At 34.0% G+C, this 18,868-nt stretch overlaps 5 protein-coding genes across 6 annotated transcripts; 2 read left to right on the forward strand and 3 right to left on the reverse strand.

Moving 5' to 3' along the window:
- Positions 1-297: 297 nt before the first annotated feature.
- LOC110371050 (saccharopine dehydrogenase-like oxidoreductase) lies at positions 298-2,074 on the reverse strand. Its single transcript, XM_021327135.3, has one exon. It carries the CDS (start codon positions 1,667-1,669, stop codon positions 401-403), a length of 1,269 nt encoding a protein of 422 aa, XP_021182810.3. The 5' UTR covers positions 1,670-2,074; the 3' UTR covers positions 298-400.
- A 649-nt stretch (positions 2,075-2,723) lies between these two features.
- On the forward strand, positions 2,724-5,791 carry LOC110371060 (presenilin-associated rhomboid-like protein, mitochondrial). The gene is made up of 9 exons (XM_021327147.3): positions 2,724-2,931; positions 3,003-3,192; positions 3,404-3,532; positions 3,621-3,786; positions 4,116-4,211; positions 4,337-4,461; positions 4,656-4,757; positions 4,857-4,954; positions 5,598-5,791. Exons 1-9 carry the CDS (start codon positions 2,885-2,887, stop codon positions 5,692-5,694), a joined length of 1,050 nt encoding a protein of 349 aa, XP_021182822.2. The 5' UTR covers positions 2,724-2,884; the 3' UTR covers positions 5,695-5,791.
- Positions 5,792-5,856: 65 nt separating this feature from the next.
- Positions 5,857-9,083, reverse strand: LOC110371069 (S-formylglutathione hydrolase). The gene is made up of 6 exons (XM_064035003.1): positions 9,013-9,083; positions 8,263-8,378; positions 7,640-7,863; positions 6,708-6,953; positions 6,327-6,546; positions 5,857-6,128 (listed from the first exon to the last, which is right to left on the reverse strand). The coding sequence occupies exons 2-6, from the start codon at positions 8,374-8,376 to the stop codon at positions 5,946-5,948; spliced, it is 987 nt and encodes a 328-aa protein (XP_063891073.1). The 5' UTR covers positions 8,377-8,378; positions 9,013-9,083; the 3' UTR covers positions 5,857-5,945.
- A 634-nt stretch (positions 9,084-9,717) lies between these two features.
- On the reverse strand, positions 9,718-10,843 carry LOC110371078 (protein Mpv17). Its single transcript, XM_021327171.3, has 2 exons — positions 10,368-10,843; positions 9,718-10,237 (listed from the first exon to the last, which is right to left on the reverse strand). The coding sequence occupies exons 1-2, from the start codon at positions 10,563-10,565 to the stop codon at positions 9,872-9,874; spliced, it is 564 nt and encodes a 187-aa protein (XP_021182846.2). The 5' UTR covers positions 10,566-10,843; the 3' UTR covers positions 9,718-9,871.
- Positions 10,844-11,362: 519 nt separating this feature from the next.
- On the forward strand, positions 11,363-17,451 carry LOC110384105 (dnaJ homolog subfamily C member 5). Of its 2 annotated transcripts, XM_021345207.3 has the most exons (3): positions 11,363-12,104; positions 14,257-14,346; positions 16,711-17,451. In XM_021345207.3, the coding sequence occupies exons 1-2, from the start codon at positions 11,522-11,524 to the stop codon at positions 14,319-14,321; spliced, it is 648 nt and encodes a 215-aa protein (XP_021200882.1). In that variant the 5' UTR covers positions 11,363-11,521; the 3' UTR covers positions 14,322-14,346; positions 16,711-17,451. The 2 variants fall into 2 exon arrangements, with proteins under 2 accessions (XP_021200882.1, XP_021200891.1); XM_021345216.3 differs by lacking the exon at positions 14,257-14,346 and having other exon boundaries at positions 11,365-12,104.
- Positions 17,452-18,868: the final 1,417 nt, after the last annotated feature.

Consider the following 18,868-nt stretch of genomic DNA (forward strand, 5'->3'; position numbering starts at 1 on the left):
AGGTACCTACGGTATGCAAATTCTTCATGTGTGTACTTGTAATTTTACTGGTATTGTTCCAAGAAAAATAAACTGGTATTGTATACATAACTTCTGCAAACAGGAAAAAGAGCCTGTTTCTATTTAATCATCTTCGTAACAATTTAATTCATTACCACAATTGGTCAAGAATAGAAAAAGAGCTCTCCTGTACCCTCTCATGTACCTACCTACTTACTGGATTTTAGGTACATAACTTACCCATTTCTTTTGTTGCTTCACCCATTCTGTAACCATCATGAAAAATAATAACAAAACTTATATAAAATTATATTTATTAAACATTTGGAATGATTAATAGAATATCTTATTTCCCTTTAAATGCCCATCATAATTAATATTAATGAAAATGTTAACAAAGTTATTTACCATTGACAATTTCATAATTTAAATTGTTCTCAATAAGTTTCTTAATTATATTAGTATTTTTGAAAACAGCGCCAGGAGTTGCAACACCACCTGGTGCAGGTAAATTCTCCTTTTCCTTAAGGATAGTGAGAGCTGACATCAAGAGTGCTACGACGGTGGCCCCATAGCCAGGGTTTGTGCCAGTCACTTTTGCAACTACAGTCTTATTTGGCTTTGTGTTCTCCACGTCCGCACCATTTTCCCATCCCTTCCCGACCAGCTCAAATGTAAAATGTGTATTATTCATGACGTTATCAGTAGGACCCTCCCTTGTTATCATGCCAAAGGAGCAAGCCTTTGGATACTTCAGTAATATATTCCTTGTAAATGAAAATTTCGTCATTATGAAAAGTAGAATTCCACCAAAAATAGTAAGAATGGTTTGCATCAAACCCCCAGATTTGAAGTAAGCTCTAAATTGGATTGGTCGCTGCTGTTCTTTGTGATACAAATAACGCTGGGTACGGTAGACTACTGATTCGTCAGCTCCTAGGAATGGAAGATACCATTTACTCCCCTTCTTTTGTAACTTTTGTCTTAGCAGCTTGGGTTTAAGTGGGGGTAACGGGTCTGGGTATAGTTTCTTTCTTAGGGCTGGCAGCTCATCATGGTGAGCAATACCATAGACTAGGGACTCCCAAGTACCATAATTGATCACTCCTCTCTCACGAGCCTCAGCTTCCACTTCAGGGGGCATGTACGTCTTTAGGTATGACTCTACTGAGTTCAGTGTCCCAGCAAAGTTTTGTTTCAAAAAGATGACACCCATGTCGGCCGGAATGCTGTCCCAACCACAAGCGCTGACGATAAAAACTCCCGCTGCGCGCGCCTGCTCGTCATAGCGCAGTTGCATCAACTCCATGAACTGCGGTTCTCCACTCACATCAACATAATTGGCCTTATTTTCCACGGCAGCTTTAACGACAGGCTCGCCGTACAAACGGTAAGGGCCACAGCAGTTGACAACCATTTTGGTTTGCGAGCACATGTCCTTGAGAGATTTCTCGTCATCTACGTCTGCTATAATAATCTTGACATTGGAAACATCTTCTCCAGTTTTCTTGGAAACTTCTGTCATTAAGTTGGCAAGCTTTGACTCCGAACGTCCTGCGACTCCCCAAGATCCAAGATCATATTTTTTTGCGAACTTAACCATATGAATCACAGCTTGTTTACCCGTAAAACCCGTAGCTCCAAATATCACCAGATCTAACCGCGACATTGTGAATATTTTAAATAATTATTTTTTTAGAATGACTTCACAAAAACTCGGAAACAAAATCACTTATTTTTAAACGCAGCAGCAGATACCGGCCGGTGTAGCTATATCAAAGCTTTCTTACTATGTAATATAATATCTAGTGTCTAAGGTTCACAATCACAATATTCACAATCTGAGATCACAATCCATCACATGAATGACACTAATGACAATAAATAATATTATGTGCAAGGTCACTGAAGGTCATGAGTCGTGCGTGCACTGAGATTCACTTCACGCTTTTTTTCCGATTTCGTCTCGCAAGGAAAGGTGTTTTTTTAAATACCCGGAGTCACTCGACGAGACTCTCAACAGATTTTACAAAGCTACCCACATGCCGGTAACTGACCGAACAATGTCCATTGAATATCTAAATTATTCAGATGTTGAAATTGAATACTCATTGATGCTAATTAAGGTTCATAAACATAAATATTCATGAATGATCTAATTTTATGCGATATAGTTAATTAAATTCTCTGACTCTTACAGCGATTTAACACTAGCGGATTTTATAGCTCGTATTCGGGAAACGCAACACCACGAATCAAGCGTGGCGAGCGGAAAGTCCGTTAGTGTGAAAGTGCTGTAAGTATTCGAAATTCAGTCTCAGTTATAATACTACAGAAGTCGAAAGTTTACGACGATACTAACTTTTTTTAAGACGTTTTCGTCGTAGTCAGCTTAAAAATGTCCACTGCTAGTCAAAAGCCTCCTCCAAGTTGGGGGAATTTGCCCATATTCATCGCGCTATGCATGCGTGTTGTCGACCGCTGCGACCTGCGTTAGGATACTTTTAGCTTCGGAGATGTTGCTGCCCATCTTCAAGCAAAGCATTTATTTAATATCCCTCAAACTTGGTGCATCAATAGTAATCTGCGGGTTATGCCGCCACCAGTAGCTATAAGCTAGTAGCAGTAGCCAAGTTCCAAAGTTATTTGATGAGAACTGTTGTATTCCGTCTATTCTAAGCAGTACGAACTGAGGGTACGACCCTATTACGACCTCATCCGATTGCAGCGTGCAAATGTCACTGTCACTTTTTTAATAAAATCACTTGTCAAAACTATTGAATTTGAAATTTTTCCTAAATGTTTTGTAATACATTTGCATAACATACCAAATAACTACGCTCTTAATAATGTAACAGAATAAGATCTTCAAAAAAACAATATAATGTTCTTCAGAAATGTTTGGTGTGCGGCCGAGATGACGAATAGCTGGTACGACAAATTGATAAAATAGGTTAAATGATTGAAAATACAAAGTTTGAATATGTGTTTGTGCATTTTAGCAGACAGCTGCTGGTCCAGCCAGGCCGAGGTTACCCCAATGTGCGCGTGGTGTTTCGCAACTCTATCCACAATGGTCGGCGAGGCGGCCGGCGGACAGTCCTCGAACCCGATCCACTGTCACAAATACAGATAGAATCTGGACCACTACACGCTAGAACGCTATGGAAGCCCCTCTTTTTTACAATTGGGGTGAGTTATATCATATGTTATAGCAGCTCATAACACTATATTGATACGTAGGTACAGTGTGCAATTTTTTTAATATAGCAAATAATTTACGAAGCACTCAATATTTACTCATACAATTTACTGTAAAATCATTACTATTTGCGGGTCTATAATATTTGACTGCACTTCTTTAATATATTTTATGATAACATACATTAACAACCCATTTTAGGTAACCACATTAAGTCTAACTGGCTGTGTGATATGGGAGTATGAGAACCTACGCGCACATGCCTCATCCTTTCTCAAAAAACCTGGCACTTGGTTGAGTGCTCAGCAAAGAAAATTTAAGACACATCTCGTAAGTATTATTATGTGGATTTCTAATTACATTTATTTGAAATAATTTTGTAATGTATGTTTAAAAATGTATTGTGTTGTTGTTTTAGCAAAAAGCTGAACCCGGACCGGTGACCAAATGGTGGAGGTCATTGAGAGACAGTGAAAAAGTGTTTTACCCAATTTTGGCTGCCAATGTATTGGTGTTTGGTGCCTGGCGTGTCAGGTCACTGCAACCCTATATGATCAAATACTTCTGTTCGAACCCCTCAGGAAGTATGTTGTATTTATTCTGTTTCCTCACATTTTCTTTCTGGTTCCACCTGAACAATATTTCCTACATGTGTATAACAAGTAACCCATAAGTTATTTTGGTATAAGTTAACCGTATTATTGCGATTTCATTTAAATCTCTTCAGCTGTTTTTTTGTGAAATATAAAAAAATTTGCACACAACCTTAAACATTGAAACATCCCAACAGATAATTTAGTCCAAATTTAAATTAATCAGTCGAGAAGTGGAGTTATTATTGGTTTTGGAATGCATACAAAATGCATTGATTATTATTTCTGCAGTACCTACTATCTTATTGTTTTATTTGCAGGCTCAAGATGTCTCCCTATGTTATTGTCAACATTCAGTCATTACTCAGCAATGCACTTGGCTGCAAATATGTACGTTCTTTACAGCTTTATGCCAGGTGAGCTACTTAATCGACTTAAGATCTCATTTTTTATTATTATTTCATTTATTAAATGTATAACATACCAGATTTAATACTGAAGTACACATATTAAAATTTTGTTGTTTTGTTGATCTTAACAGCGGCAGTGGCTTCATTAGGAAAGGAACAGTTTGTAGCCATGTACTTAAGTGCTGGTGTCATAAGCAGCTTTGCCAGCTTTGTCTACAAGGTTCTACTAAACCAGCCTGGCCTGAGTCTCGGTGCGGTAAGAATACGCTTCCAATTTACTATTGACTACTTGTTTCTTGCAGATTCTACCACATTTTTAGGACACTTGCAAAAAAAAAATGTTCTATTAAAATATACCTTACTGAACCGTTTCTGGCAGGAACTTCTTAGTTTTTAAGCCTTGTGTATAATGCAGAGTGCAATGTGTTTACTCATGTTAATTTGTTTCAGTCGGGAGCAATAATGTCAGTTTTGTCATACGTGTGTGTGCAGTATCCTGACACCAGGCTGAGCATAATTTTTCTACCCATGTACACATTCGCTGCTGGCACGGTAAACTTATAAAATATCAAAATAGTCTAGCAAAACTGTATCTGATTTAGTATTTGTTTCAAAACTAGAAATAATTTAATCGAAAATATAATATTTCAGGCTATAAAGGTCATAATGAGCGTTGACTTAGCTGGCGTAGTTTTCGGATGGAAATTCTTTGACCATGCTGCTCATCTCGGTGGTGCTTTGTTCGGAATGTGAGTATCAAAAAAACAAATGTTTACTATACAATATATACAAAATATGTATCGATAATAATACTCATGTATTGTTTAAAACAGCGTGTGTACAAGAATATTAAAGAATAAAAGAAATATACGAAAATAGCCTAATTACAGGTAAAGATTAGGATTTTCTACTATAGTGTATCCAGTTTCTTTAAGTTTTGCAAGCAATTGGTCGATTGACTAGTCTTTCAAATCCAAAACTTTAGAATTTCAAATTAAGTCAGAGTAGTTATAAAAAACTTAAATTTACTTATGATCAAAATGTGCAATACGTTGTTAGAAAATTGGCACTGATGGCAGTATTTTCGGGGTTTTATCTGCGTTCTTGAACAAATAAATACCACCTGAACCTAAATTGGTTTTCCCATTTCCCACACTACTGTAACTAACTTCGCATTTGTTTCGTGTCGTTCTTATGTGGAAAAAACTTCTTTCCTCTTTATAAACTGAATAATTGATTTGTGTTATAATATTGCTGATTAGTTTTCTTTTATGATTCTCAATTTATTACATACAGGTTGGTGGTATATAGATAATTTTGCCATAATAATGGACCCTAATTTTAACGTTTGTACTGAATAATGACTTATAAAAGAAAATAATTCAATTTCAGGGCTTGGTGTCACTGGGGTACGACAAGCATATGGGGAAACCGAGATAAATTCCTGCAGTATTATCATACTCTTAGGAAAAATGACTCAGGAAGGTAGCAATCCGATGTTCTGGAAAATACATAGTAAAACAATTTTTGTTAAGACAATATTATAAATGTAACCTAACAAATTATATTTTAATGTTTTGAAAATATTTATTTATTGTTCTTATTGGGTTATACATATTCGGGGTACAATAATGAAATGAATAGAAATATATATTTATAAATAACAAGATTTATTGCAAAAATATAAAGGAATATTAAAATTACATTTTAAAACATGACTTTGTCAATGAAGTTATAACCTTAGGCCAAAAGTATCTTAGCATGGAATTGGATATGTTCGCCGATGTAAGTGGAAATGTAGTAGTAGGAGTGATCGTAGCCTTCACGCAAGTTAAGTATGACTGGAACTCCGGCGGACCGACACGCTTCCACCAAGTTTTCAGGAAGGAGTTGCTTCTCAATGTAAAATTTGTCACTAGAACCCTGAAAAACAAAAGAAGCAATGTTAAATAATGAAAAATATATCTTTAAAATTAACTCTGGGAAAATAAGGAAAAAGTTCATAGACAACATAATTCATATACGTATTCTTAAAAGGACTGCTTACTATGAGTTTGACATTGAACTTTGCTTGGTAAGCAGTTGTTTATGATAATTGATTACTTAAAGAACCATAAGTACCTGGTCAATAAGTAATGTAAGTGGAGGTCCGTCATATTTCTTGACTAGCTCTGTAGCATCCCATTCAGCCCACTTGCTTTTATCCTCTCCCAAATATCCACTGAAGGCTTTAACGCCCCAAGGACATTCAGTAGGGTTGCAGATAGGTGCAAATGCACTCACTGACTTGTACAGACCAGGGTTTCTTAGAGTTGATACTAAAGCTCCATGACCACCCATACTGAAAAATATAATGAAGTTTTCATTAACTCCATCAAAGTGGAAGATGTTATTATTTTTGTTTGTAGATTATATCACCTAATATGACTTGTTAGTTAAACATACATACAGATTACCTACAATTAAATTTAAATTATAATAACATTTCCACTTAAATCATACCTGTGCCCCATAATGCCAACTCTGTCAGGATTTACCACATTGCTAAATGCTTGCATTATCAATTCATACAACTCCTTATTAACGTAACTGCCCATTCTATAATTTTTTGACCATGGCTCTTTAGAAGCATCTAGATAAAAGCCAGCAGCTACTCCGAAGTCCCAGGATTCATCATCACCAGGGATCTTCACACCTCTAGGTGATGTGTCAGGACCCACGACAATAATGCCATACTCGGCTGCATACCTAAAAATTAAATAAATGTTTTATCCACCTGCTGGATTAATCCCTAACACCCTAAGGGGAAAGTTTTTTTTTAGATTATTAAATACTGAATCAATTAATCAAAGTCCCAACATAAAGTCGCTCTAGCTAGCACATCAGTATTTAGAGATTTATTTAAAGTCATAAAAACAAATATTTTCTGGTAATTTTTAACTCTACTCTGAGAAAAAAAATTAAAAACATCATCATCTTTACAAATAACCTATAGATGAATTGGTTTAAATAACAATTGTGATAAAATTATGTGTGTAGCATGTTAAGTTACATAAGCAATCACCATATTTAGAAAATAAATAAGCTTATCATTATCATATGACTTAATATTTCTGATAAGCCCAATTATTTTTTACCATTAAAGTATAATGGTCATACCATTTCACAAAAGTTCAAAAAGCTAACAAAACATACTTTATTATGGCATATAGATTATGGTTTTATTACATTAATTAGTGCCTACATAAAGATAATATACAAGCTGTCCCTAAAAATGTCTAGTGTGATATAATATGTAACTTGTAACTTACACAATAAAAAGGGCAGGCAGACAAAAATGCAGACCTCACTACCAAAGGGTCTACAAATATTAAACATAAGTACAATCAGCCTTAATAAATTATATAAACAATGGATCTTTAATAGGTACTTACTTTTGGAACCCAGATTTAGAGATGAAGTTTTGTTCAGAGCATGTGAGTCCTGAGAGGTAGAATATAACAGGCAATTTAACATCACCAGCTTCAGCCTGAGGTGGCAAATATATAGAGAAATTCATCTTGCATTTTAGTTCAGACGATTCATGAGAGTACACCTTTTGGTGACCCCCAAATATTTTATTTGATGAAACCAACTCCAAACCTTCCATATTGATAGGCTGAAAAAATACATAATTTGCATAACACCTTTATTAAAAAAATATGTATAATAACAGCTAGCACCTAGACACAAGTAACAAGAACTCATCAACAACTACCTTTATTATTTTTTATTACAAATTATGTACATAGTCATTAGTTCAATGACTTGAGTTTTTACCTTACAATACCTATGCAAAAATAAATAAGTAGTTAACCTTATTTTGGGCGTGACCCTGACTTTGTGAAAAATTAAGCACCTGCCGGTACCTAATTTCTTCAATTCATTCTCAAGTTACCTATCTGATGGTAGACATTCGAAGTATATAAGTACGTAGAGGCAACGAGTAGGTAAAACATTTTAATTCCCCTAACACATTAAAAAATACTCAAAATTAGAATAAAAATTGTATATTTACCTGTTTTGGCACTGTTACGCAAAACTGTGACAGTAATTTCACCACACCGGTTGGGGCAAGTAGTGGTACTGATAATGATAATACGATACGACCGATAGTTCTTTTCAATATCATAGGTAGAGATGGGTAACTCAGGAGTGATAGATAAAAAAGATATGTATCTTTCCGTTCTGATCACTCACTCTTTGTATCAGTTCAAATCCGAATGTATCAGTGTATCTTTAACAACTCATTCAATCGTCGTCCGTTTGTATCTGTGTTGCACTCGCACACACAGCGTTGAGCGGCTCGCGTCACGGTTTCTCATCGGAAATCTCTCCAGGCATCTCTTTCGCACTTCCCTACTTAGAATGTTCTGTCTCACTTTCTCGATACTGAGTATAAGTGTTTGACCATTATTTTTATTTATTTATACGATTTACACGGCTTTAACAGCCAATTACATAAATCGTAAACTTAAATTTAAAATGAAAAAAAAAAACTTAAAAATAAAAAAAATAAATTAAAAATATTATAAACTGATACACGAATCTATCTATCCTAAACGAATCTATCACTCTTAGTTCGTACTGATTTAGTGATACATTGGATTGAATTGAACGAAGCGAGTCACTCTGAGCAACAGTACAATGTCACTCGCGGATACGAAAGGATATAGAGATACAAAAGAGTGATACATATCCCAGTGATCAAAAGATTCATATCAATCTTTTCTTTTCAATGATACGTTTTTCCCATGTCTAATCATAGGAACTCGGAACAGAAGAGTTCTTATATCACCATTACCGTGTTTCAAATGACAGATGGCAAAATATAATTCTACAAATCTACAAATGAGTCTATGACATTGACATCTTGTTATGACAAAAAAATCTCGGCGACTGAAGCGGGAAATTCAAATACAAAATGGATCTTGTTCACGTTAACGCAAAAATAATCCTGAAAGTTCGTTTTTGCCGAATTTCAGGATTATTATTGTTTGATTAACAAAATGTTGATTGAGAAACATTTTTTATTTGTTTTCATTATACTACCTCTTTCCCGTAGTTACACCCGACCCGCGTCCCATGGGAACTACAGCCCGTACCGGGAGAAAATATTATACCCTATGTTCCTCTCAAGTGTAGGTTACCAACAGTAAGAATTTTTCTGATTGGTTCAGTTCTTTCGGAACCTTTAGGATACAGACAACCAAAAAATATTTCCTTTGTAAGTTTTAAAATAAAGTCATATCAGGTTTTTTATTTGATGTCTACTCAAATACATTTTATACTATAATTTTGCCCTAGTCAGAGCTTCAAAATATTAGCTTATAATCTGTAACTACCTTCACTCTGTCTGGAGACAGTGATAAGGCTACTTTACAAGAAGGAGGATGGACATAGTAAGAACTAAGCCGGATTATTCAATCATCATGCATTTCTCCACAATATAATGTAAATAAATAAAACACCATTTAACTGCCGTTTTTTTATTAGGTATAAAAAAAATAAGAGGCTTTGCTTATGATTAATGTATAAATAGCACTAAGTAGCTGTCTGTAGTAAGAAAAATTCAATGATTTACAAATGTGCTTAGTACATAATATTCATGTTTAATTGCAAAGCTTTCAATTAATTTTAACAATCTCTGTTTTTTTATTGGTTTTCCATGACAAATATGTGTTCCAAAAAAGTGCAACTACTTGAACAAGTAAAACTTGATATTGTAAGGGAACAAAGGAAAAATTTATTATTTGTACCCATGGCCAAAGATAGTAATTTGTTTTTAAGACATCCAAATAATTGGCTTCTAAATCTTTTTTAATATTATCCACATCCTTTCCTTGCATTACAGCTACTGCAACTAGAATAGAAAATAAAAATATTGGTGCAAAAAAGATCTGATCAATGATCACTTTTTTCAATGCCACAGTTTTGCCACTCGAACCAACAAACTTGTATAGTGTTCCATACCAATAACGCAAGGCAGGTCCCTAGAATGAAAAAGTGGGTATGATTATAAAGTAATACACTTCAAGGAAAAATAAAAGTATCTTTTCCTAATGAACTTTTTCTGAATCTCTTTATGTAAAAAAGTGCAAAAATGGTTCATGAAATACTTACCCCCACAAAAAAGCCTATTGATGAAAATTTTAAAGTTCTCTTAACATCTATATCTGTTATGCGAATGTTCTCAATTAAAGTCTGGCTAATTATATCTCCGGAGCCCATTAAAACTCCAGTTTGAATTGCCGGTACAACATACGGTCTTCTGCTTAAACTTTTTTGACACAATCTGAATAAACCACGTATGCTGTTCATCTTTACAAAAAAATGTTAAAAACACAAAGTTATATTTCAATTTGTCTGAAGTACCCTGGTAAGCTTTGTGCACACGGTAACCTCAAAATGTATTCGGTTAAGATACCATGATGAATGACCTGCAAGTTTTCTGTTATTGAGGCGAGGGGATGATAAGGTCAGGGCAGATCTAGGGCAGATGAATGATAGAAATGGAATTGATAACAATTGATAATTTGTTATTGATCGTCGATGGACCACGACCTATCATAATTTCTGACAGTGACATTACAGTAACAGAATGACCCATTTAATATACCATTCAGTGAGGAGGTCTGACTCCACGTTTACACCAAATAATATTTATGCGTTTCGCGCTCTCACTCAGATATGTGCTGCTTTTCTCAACTTCCATATCTCTATTTGTGTTATTTCTTGATTTTGTTTACAGAATATTAAAAATATTTTTAAAATATCTCGAATTTTGTGTTGCTGTTCGTGTTCTTTTTTTGGACTCGTAGTACTTACAGTACCCCCACATGCACCATATCAAACGGTAGTGGGATCCTAAAGCTATGGTTGTGATAAGGCCTTATCACACAAACGCCTATTTAGTAATCTGTGCCGAGTCTAAGGCACTCCCAAGACTAACAACAAACTTGCGCAATAAACCGCCGAATATATTAAATTTCAGTTAGTAGGAGACAATTACTATAATGCGCTTTACAATACCTTGCACGTATAATTATTTAGAATAATCATCTGAAATTTTTCACAAAAGTAATGAATGTCGAAATACTAAACTTCAATAAGATTTTTCAAATTAATTAAATTAATTTCATACCTGGCAACTTTGGGTTGAGAGTGAGATGTTCGTATTATCGTAATTCCTAAATTCTTCTGGGATTGTCTTAGTTTTGCATTATAATTTCTAGTTCACGTTGTTTTAAACCGTTCAAATCAATTGGATTATTAAAATGGATAAAAGGAAACTATCAACTGCGGGGGACAGCCTCTATCAAATATTACAAGTCCCGAAGACTGCTACACAAGACGATGTCAAGAAAAGCTATCGGAAATTAGCGTTAAAATACCATCCCGATAAAAATCCTAACAATCCGGAAGCCGCTGAGAAATTCAAAGAAGTGAATCGTGCACATACGATACTAAGTGATGCTACGAAACGGAATATATACGATAATTATGGATCCCTTGGGCTATACATTGCTGAGCAATTCGGGGAAGAGAACGTCAACGCCTATTTCGTAGTGACGAGCACTTGGTGCAAGGCGCTCTTTATCGTATGCGGGATTCTGACGGGATGCTACTTCTGCTGTTGCCTGTGTTGCTGTTGCAATTGCTGCTGCGGCAAGTGCAAGCCGCGTCCGCCCGAGGAGTCCGGCGACTACCACACGCTGGAGCGAGATGACTCGGATGGCGTGCAAGCCGTCACCGTGCAGCCGGGTGGAGAAGGCCGTCCCAAGGGAGACCAGGCGCCTCCCATTGCCATGCCTGCTCCACCTCCATCAGGAGCTTCAGAAAACACCGGCTTGAACACAGGTGGGGTCAATTATGGAATTTCAAACTAAAACTAGCAAACAACAGTACTTCATCAAATGTCAACCCCTTATTTAAGTACCTATTAAGTATCTTCCAAATAATTTCAGTTACATTACAGGTACTAACAGAACGGGAAGTGGTACAGTGACTTATTTATTCTGTATCACTTCCTTGAAAATGGTTAACAAAATCTGAAATTAGCTAAACTCTCTATGCAACAACCTTGCAAATATTTTATTATTTGATATGAATAAGATATCTATATTGATCATTATATATTATATAATAAGGATTACAATTCACTTGGATGGAAATATTACCTTATAATGAAGTTTTATGTCCAACTGGATAGCTTTAAAACTGAATTAAAGATATTCTTATTACGGATAAACATATTGATAGACTTATTTCTGTATGTAATCACCAGCCAGTGTTGATTGGGTTTATTTTAAAGCTATTATTAGATTTTCAATACAGTGATCCAATACATTCAATGATAGTTGAACACATTTTAATGTGATTTGTGGTAAAATGTATTTATACACCATAATGATTGAACTTCAGCATAATCTTTGTTGCAAGAAAACAGTGTGTAACAGAAAAACCAAGATGACATTAAATTTTATATTTGATTCAACTGAACATATAGAATGTGTACTATTGAGCTGTGGTAAGCTAATATGCCAAGTGTCCCACAATAGCTTTGGTTGTTGCTTACCTTAAAAACATGCCATCATACAAAAGTAGTAACAGAAGGAACTAGTGACATGATACCTAACATTAATCATTAGTAATCAGGAAATGTGCCCCTTCCTATTGTTGTCTGATTCTGAAGTTGTGGTTATAAATAGAAAATGTTGTCGAAGTTCATATTTAAATTGTTGAGAAATTGAAGTACATTCATATTGGTGTATACTTGCACTACTTATTTTAATTATTTATTGTTCAGTAAGGTACCTAAGCATATTATTCAATGGACATATCGTGCGTCTCTATAGATATGTCTCGCATGACTGACACAGACTTTCATAAACACAGTATTGGTACTGGTCTTTTCCCACTACTCTTACATCATCAAACTAATTACATTAGGAATATATTATAGTATTTCCATTTGGCCTTAAAACTATATTTAAGAGTAAAACTAGTTATTGGAATAATATTTTTAGTCCAACAAATGTATTACAATTGGAGATTATTGTGTAGTATTTTATTACAAAAGTTCACAATTTAAAATAAAAAAATCCTAAGAAATCTAAATGTCGTTTGCGTACGCTCAAAGAGTTCATAGTGGCAAAATATCAGTATCGATATTACCTTACCCACTATGTTTCATCTCATCTATTATGTATATTTAAATGACATTTCTGAGTATGCCAGTTGCCCAATTGAATTGAATATAATATAAATCCCCTTTTTGAAAAGAACTTGTGTATTTAGAAATCTAGCATCATACATAGTAACCAAGCTTGAGATTGCCAAGTATGCAGGTCCAAATTGAGTGATGTTTGAGCATCAGTCAATTAAAAACTGTCAATTAATGCTGGAAAAGTCTAAAAGAGACTCGAGTGTTTTCACATCATAGCGTGTAACTGCAGATTACAATGAAGATCCATCCAATGTGTTGCGATTGGAGATTAAGTTTTGTCATTAGTTTCATTCTCTAATCAAAAAGAAACAGGTAGATTGGTTTTTGTAATCCACAGTAAGATGGAAGTGGGTGTAAAATACACACAAATCCTAAAATTATCATTTCATATGAATTATTTCCAATAATTTGTGAAACTTATGGATTAGGAAACGCTTTAACACAGCAGAGCAACTATTGTCTAGCTGAATACGAACCAGTCATTGCCATAAAATAAAAACATAAATTATAGGTATTAGTAAACTGGCCGAACTATTACATTAGATATATGTATAATTTTGTTCTACAACCATTTTCTTACCAACAGATTGTTGTATCCATTATTAAGTTCAAGTTAGGCCCTTTGCTTAGCATTTTTACGCTGGTGGCTGAAGAATACACCTGTGGGCAGTGCCGGCCTTAGACTTACCTTTTATGCAATTTAGATCGTAATAGAAGATTAAATACCTAGTCTCAAAACACTTCGATATTGTTTTGATAATGATAGTGTGTTATGATGGGCAGACGCGCAGCGCCCTGCGGACCGCGGCGTCTCCGCCGCACCCAAGCCTCAGCTCGACTCCACCTAAGGTCGCTACTGTCGATGGATAAAATGTATGCTGCTTTATGATTTATTACATATTATTTAAAATATATTAGGTAATCAATATAAATGTATGACAATTTTAATTTAGGAATGTCTTTATTTTTCTTCGTCATATTTATTAAACAAAAATTTGAAATACAGTGTATCAATATGTGTTATTAAATAGTATTTCAGTTAGTGACTGTAGTATTTAACTATTTACAATAGCTTAGTTTCGTACATATAATTTGCATAGGTTTTAAGTCGGAAAGTTAATTAAAAATATACATACACTGAGGTCTAAAGATTCGAACAAAAAATATTCTGTAATGTAAAGAATTTATACGTTATGGAATGTTTCATTTGCAACATTCAACATTCCAAACTAGTATAGTTGTAATAAAGAAATTACAATGACCTCTGATGGCCCCGCATTAAAAAATTAACGTCTCGCTAGGGTGAACTATGTCATAGTGAATTGAGCCAAAAACTACATACCTACTCGGCCTGCAGTTGGAAGCTATAGTGATCTCATTCATTAAAACAATTTTTGTCGACCCGTAAGTAGGACTTATTGACGTAGGTGTCACTACTGTAACTTTATTATAGTTGATGATTTTAGTCGCGTGCTCGCTTTGTCCACTAAGATTATGATACTTAGTTAGTAATTCGTAGATTGTACCAAAAGTAATCATTTTAAAAGCCATGATAGAACATTAACTATAATTACTATTAAATGATCTAGCTCTGATCGGAACTCACACGTGTACCTATAAATAATTTATGATAATCATAAGTGTAATGATATTGCTCACAAACATCGACTGAACTAAAATAAGAATAGGTATTGCAGTCTTATTAATAAATTGAATGCTTGAATGGGTCTGAGCTCCGCTTAAAAAAATCTTAATTTGACTTTAATTGACTCACAAGTAATTTGTGGCCTCCCCGTCTAAAACCTGTTACATGGGTAGGTTTTAAAGCTATAGACAATTCCATGACTACACGGTAAAGGTAATAAGATACGTTTGGAAACTAAACTAGCTGCATCTGTAGGTTCAATTTATGATATCAAATAAGTAGAAGCTACTAGTCTAGCTAGACGATCTAGATATTCTTGGCTTTAACATGGTTAAATTTGGGACAGTCTATTTATCACTATATGGTGTAAGTTCTAATCTTGTTATAAATATAAATATGTTCATTACTTTTCTTCGTAATTTTTATCGACCGGTATATGTAATATGTTAGGTGTATGCACTAATTTTGTACTTTTGCTTGATTTTTAAAAAGTACCATATACCGTTAATGTATTTAAATTGCTTTAATTAGCGTACCATTTTCTATGTTGGATGTTTTAAATGTTTTTTCTTAAGCTAATGATTTTTAGCGTGTATATCTAGTTGTTGACCAAAATGGGACTTATGAGGTAATTTGTAAGGTAGAAATTACGAAAATTTAATTCGAGTCTTAAGACTAGGTGTATTTCATTGGACACAAATCTTCCTCTTCAATGTGTTAACACATATAAAACAGTTTTGTGCTTAGTAGCCTTCATTTGTGATCGAATTTAAATTATTTTTGTGAGCTTTAAATGTTCATTTGTATAATACTGTTAGCATTAAATCCGAAAAAAAAAACAAAATAAAAATACATATGTATCTATAACATCACTGTAGCCAAATAATGATCAATGTCAATATACCTTTGCATAAGATATATTGACAGCCAGATCTAATTCCATAGATATACCACAACATTACTTAATCTTTTCTTGCTTGTTATAAATTGTATGCTAATGTACGGAGGTACGATAGGTCATGATAAAATTGATCGTTTGTAAAAAATGATAGGTAGACAATGAGGAAGTTAGTTGAGATCTACTTTGGAAACCACGGCCAGTTACGGCAGCTTGATGATTTTCAATACTTTAATGAATTCGTATGCTACACATTTTTAATATTACACTGTTAAATTTTTAACTAATATGAGCTACCTATATTGCATTAGATTCAAATGTGTGTGATAATGTAAATTATTGTAGTTGTTGTTGTAACCGTTCGGAAATCATTAAAATTTCATGAATGTTCGACTGGCTTACGCAGCTACGAACAGGAAAATCGACTAAATGTTATGTCTCATGTGTATTATTATAAAGTTATGGTACTAGTCAACGAGTATTTATAACGACAATGTCAAGAAGTAAGAATGTTAAAATGTATCTACACTTGTAACTTTCAATTAAATAAAAATCTACTTAAGAAGTTATATCTATTATTGAAATAACCATCACTTTCGCCTCACAAAATTACCTTAACAACTCACGAAATTTCCAATTCAATTTGTTTTAAAACGCGTATAGATTTAATTTGTCTTTTTTTTCTTGTTTCCAGGAAGCAGTATTCCAAAATACACATGAAGTATTTACAACTAGTCTAACATAATTTGTAAGTGAAACGAGGAACGTACTTGTATAACCACCAGCATGAATACATAGGTACAGATGTAAGCCTAAATAAAGTTATGTTCTTCTTATTATAACATATTATTTTTATACGTTTATTATAATTATTAATGATTTTCGCTCTAAAATATATTATACAACCTAACATTGTTATTATTGATCAATGATGACTTTACTTATATTATTATGATGTCGGTGACGTTAGTTAATCAAATCTTGCCGTATTATTAAAATTGGTGATGGTTACTATTTTAGAATATATTTTTAATTTAGATAAAGATTTACAAAAGGCCATATTTAATAAAAATCATTTTGTACCTATGTATGTATATTAAATGGATAAACTTAATTGTGTGATTATATATATCGAATTGTTCTTTCACACATTATAACAATTATTAAGTAGTTGTCAAATAGACATCGTGAATGTGGATATTAAACGAATGATGTATTTATTAGATGATATGTATAATGTAAACGATACGCATTTAAACTATTGAAAAATACTCTTAAACATTTCGTCCAGGGCTTCCTGCGTAGCTTGGCATTTGCTTCTAGATTGTTATTGGCTGTTAGCGCATCTGTGACACTGTATACCTTACCCTATTTCTTGTTGATTTATTTATAATTCGTACTGATTATGTAAATAAAATATAATATTACACATCAATGAGACCTTGTTACTGAACATTATCTACATATAGGTAATTTAAAAAAAATACTGTCTACAGTGAAAAGCAAGTAACTGCACGGTAAAAGGTGCGGTCAATAGTAATAATATTGGCTTTGGCTGATATCAAAAATTTGTCAGAACAATGGCTAGAGAACGTCTTTCACTTAAATAGCTTATTGGGTAACTATTATGGACTGGAGTGCACTCTGCGAAGACTCAGGGTACTATTACTTCACAAGTAGTTTCCGTGCGGGTATCATTAAATATTTTTATTCGGTTGTTTGGTAATCTTTTATCAAATTTCAACGATGTGAGCCGAAGTTAAATTAAATATTGATTCATTTTAATAAGATGTCTCAAAACAAGGATTTCTTAACATCATTTCAAGATCTTACTCTTCGTGAGACAGACTCCGCGAGTAAACTGGTTATATTTGCATAATGAATTTTAAATTATTTATTAACTTAGCAGTATTCGCCGCGGCTATTTGTGATAATTTAGTGCAAACACATAATATGTCTATATACGACTTGTGCCCGTTTCATAAGAAGGGTCCTAGTTTGGATGTCCAAGATGTGGTTGGAAGCTGGATGACGGTCTACATGCAGCCGAAGTCTATCGACTGCTTTAAATTCCACATAAGAGCTACGACGGAATTGGTATTTTTATGTCAATTATAATACTGTTATAATCTATCTATCATTAATGCGAATGTCAGTTATCAACACATTCAGCAAATCAGATTGTCCAGAATATATTCTTGTTGTTTTTCTGTAAGTCTCTCAAAGTCTAATGGTACTTTTTTTGTAATAAAACAAAGTATAAATCGGCCAGGGGCCCGATTCTCCTAAATTAATAATGTCAAAATTGAATAGAAATCGAATCCCAATATGATCGCAATAGCAGTTTTAACCATATCGGGCATTCTGCTACTAATATAAGACCAATCGTATTCCAACGACATTCGATTGGTTTGCGATTGGTCTGCTATTTTGGTGATTTTGGTCTATACGGTAGTTTGCTCTACAATCTAATAATAATATCATATGCAGACAAAATGATTCATTATTGAATGACAGAAAAGGTTTTCAAAGAAAAAACAGTGGAATGCCACATACGCTTCAATCGTAATCGAGTCATGATAGGATCGCAGTCGAATGTGAATCGTATGTCGCCTAAGTAAAATTAGGAGAATCGGGCCCCAGAACGATCGAGATAAATGACATGGATATGTTTATCCGGCAGCGACAGGAAATAGCCTAATGCTGGCCTATCTATTCACCCGAACGAAGTTTCGGACCGAAGTACCTAATAAAATATTAAAACGTGTTTATCACAATTTGTTCCTAATCAATATCACTATCTCGCTGTCGCCGATATATTTGGTAGTGCCTTGTAGCAGCCTTAATAATAC

The sequence above is a fragment of the Helicoverpa armigera genome, chromosome 5, assembly GCF_030705265.1.
Source record: "Helicoverpa armigera isolate CAAS_96S chromosome 5, ASM3070526v1, whole genome shotgun sequence".
In the NCBI taxonomy this organism is placed as follows: Eukaryota; Metazoa; Arthropoda; class Insecta; order Lepidoptera; family Noctuidae; genus Helicoverpa; species Helicoverpa armigera.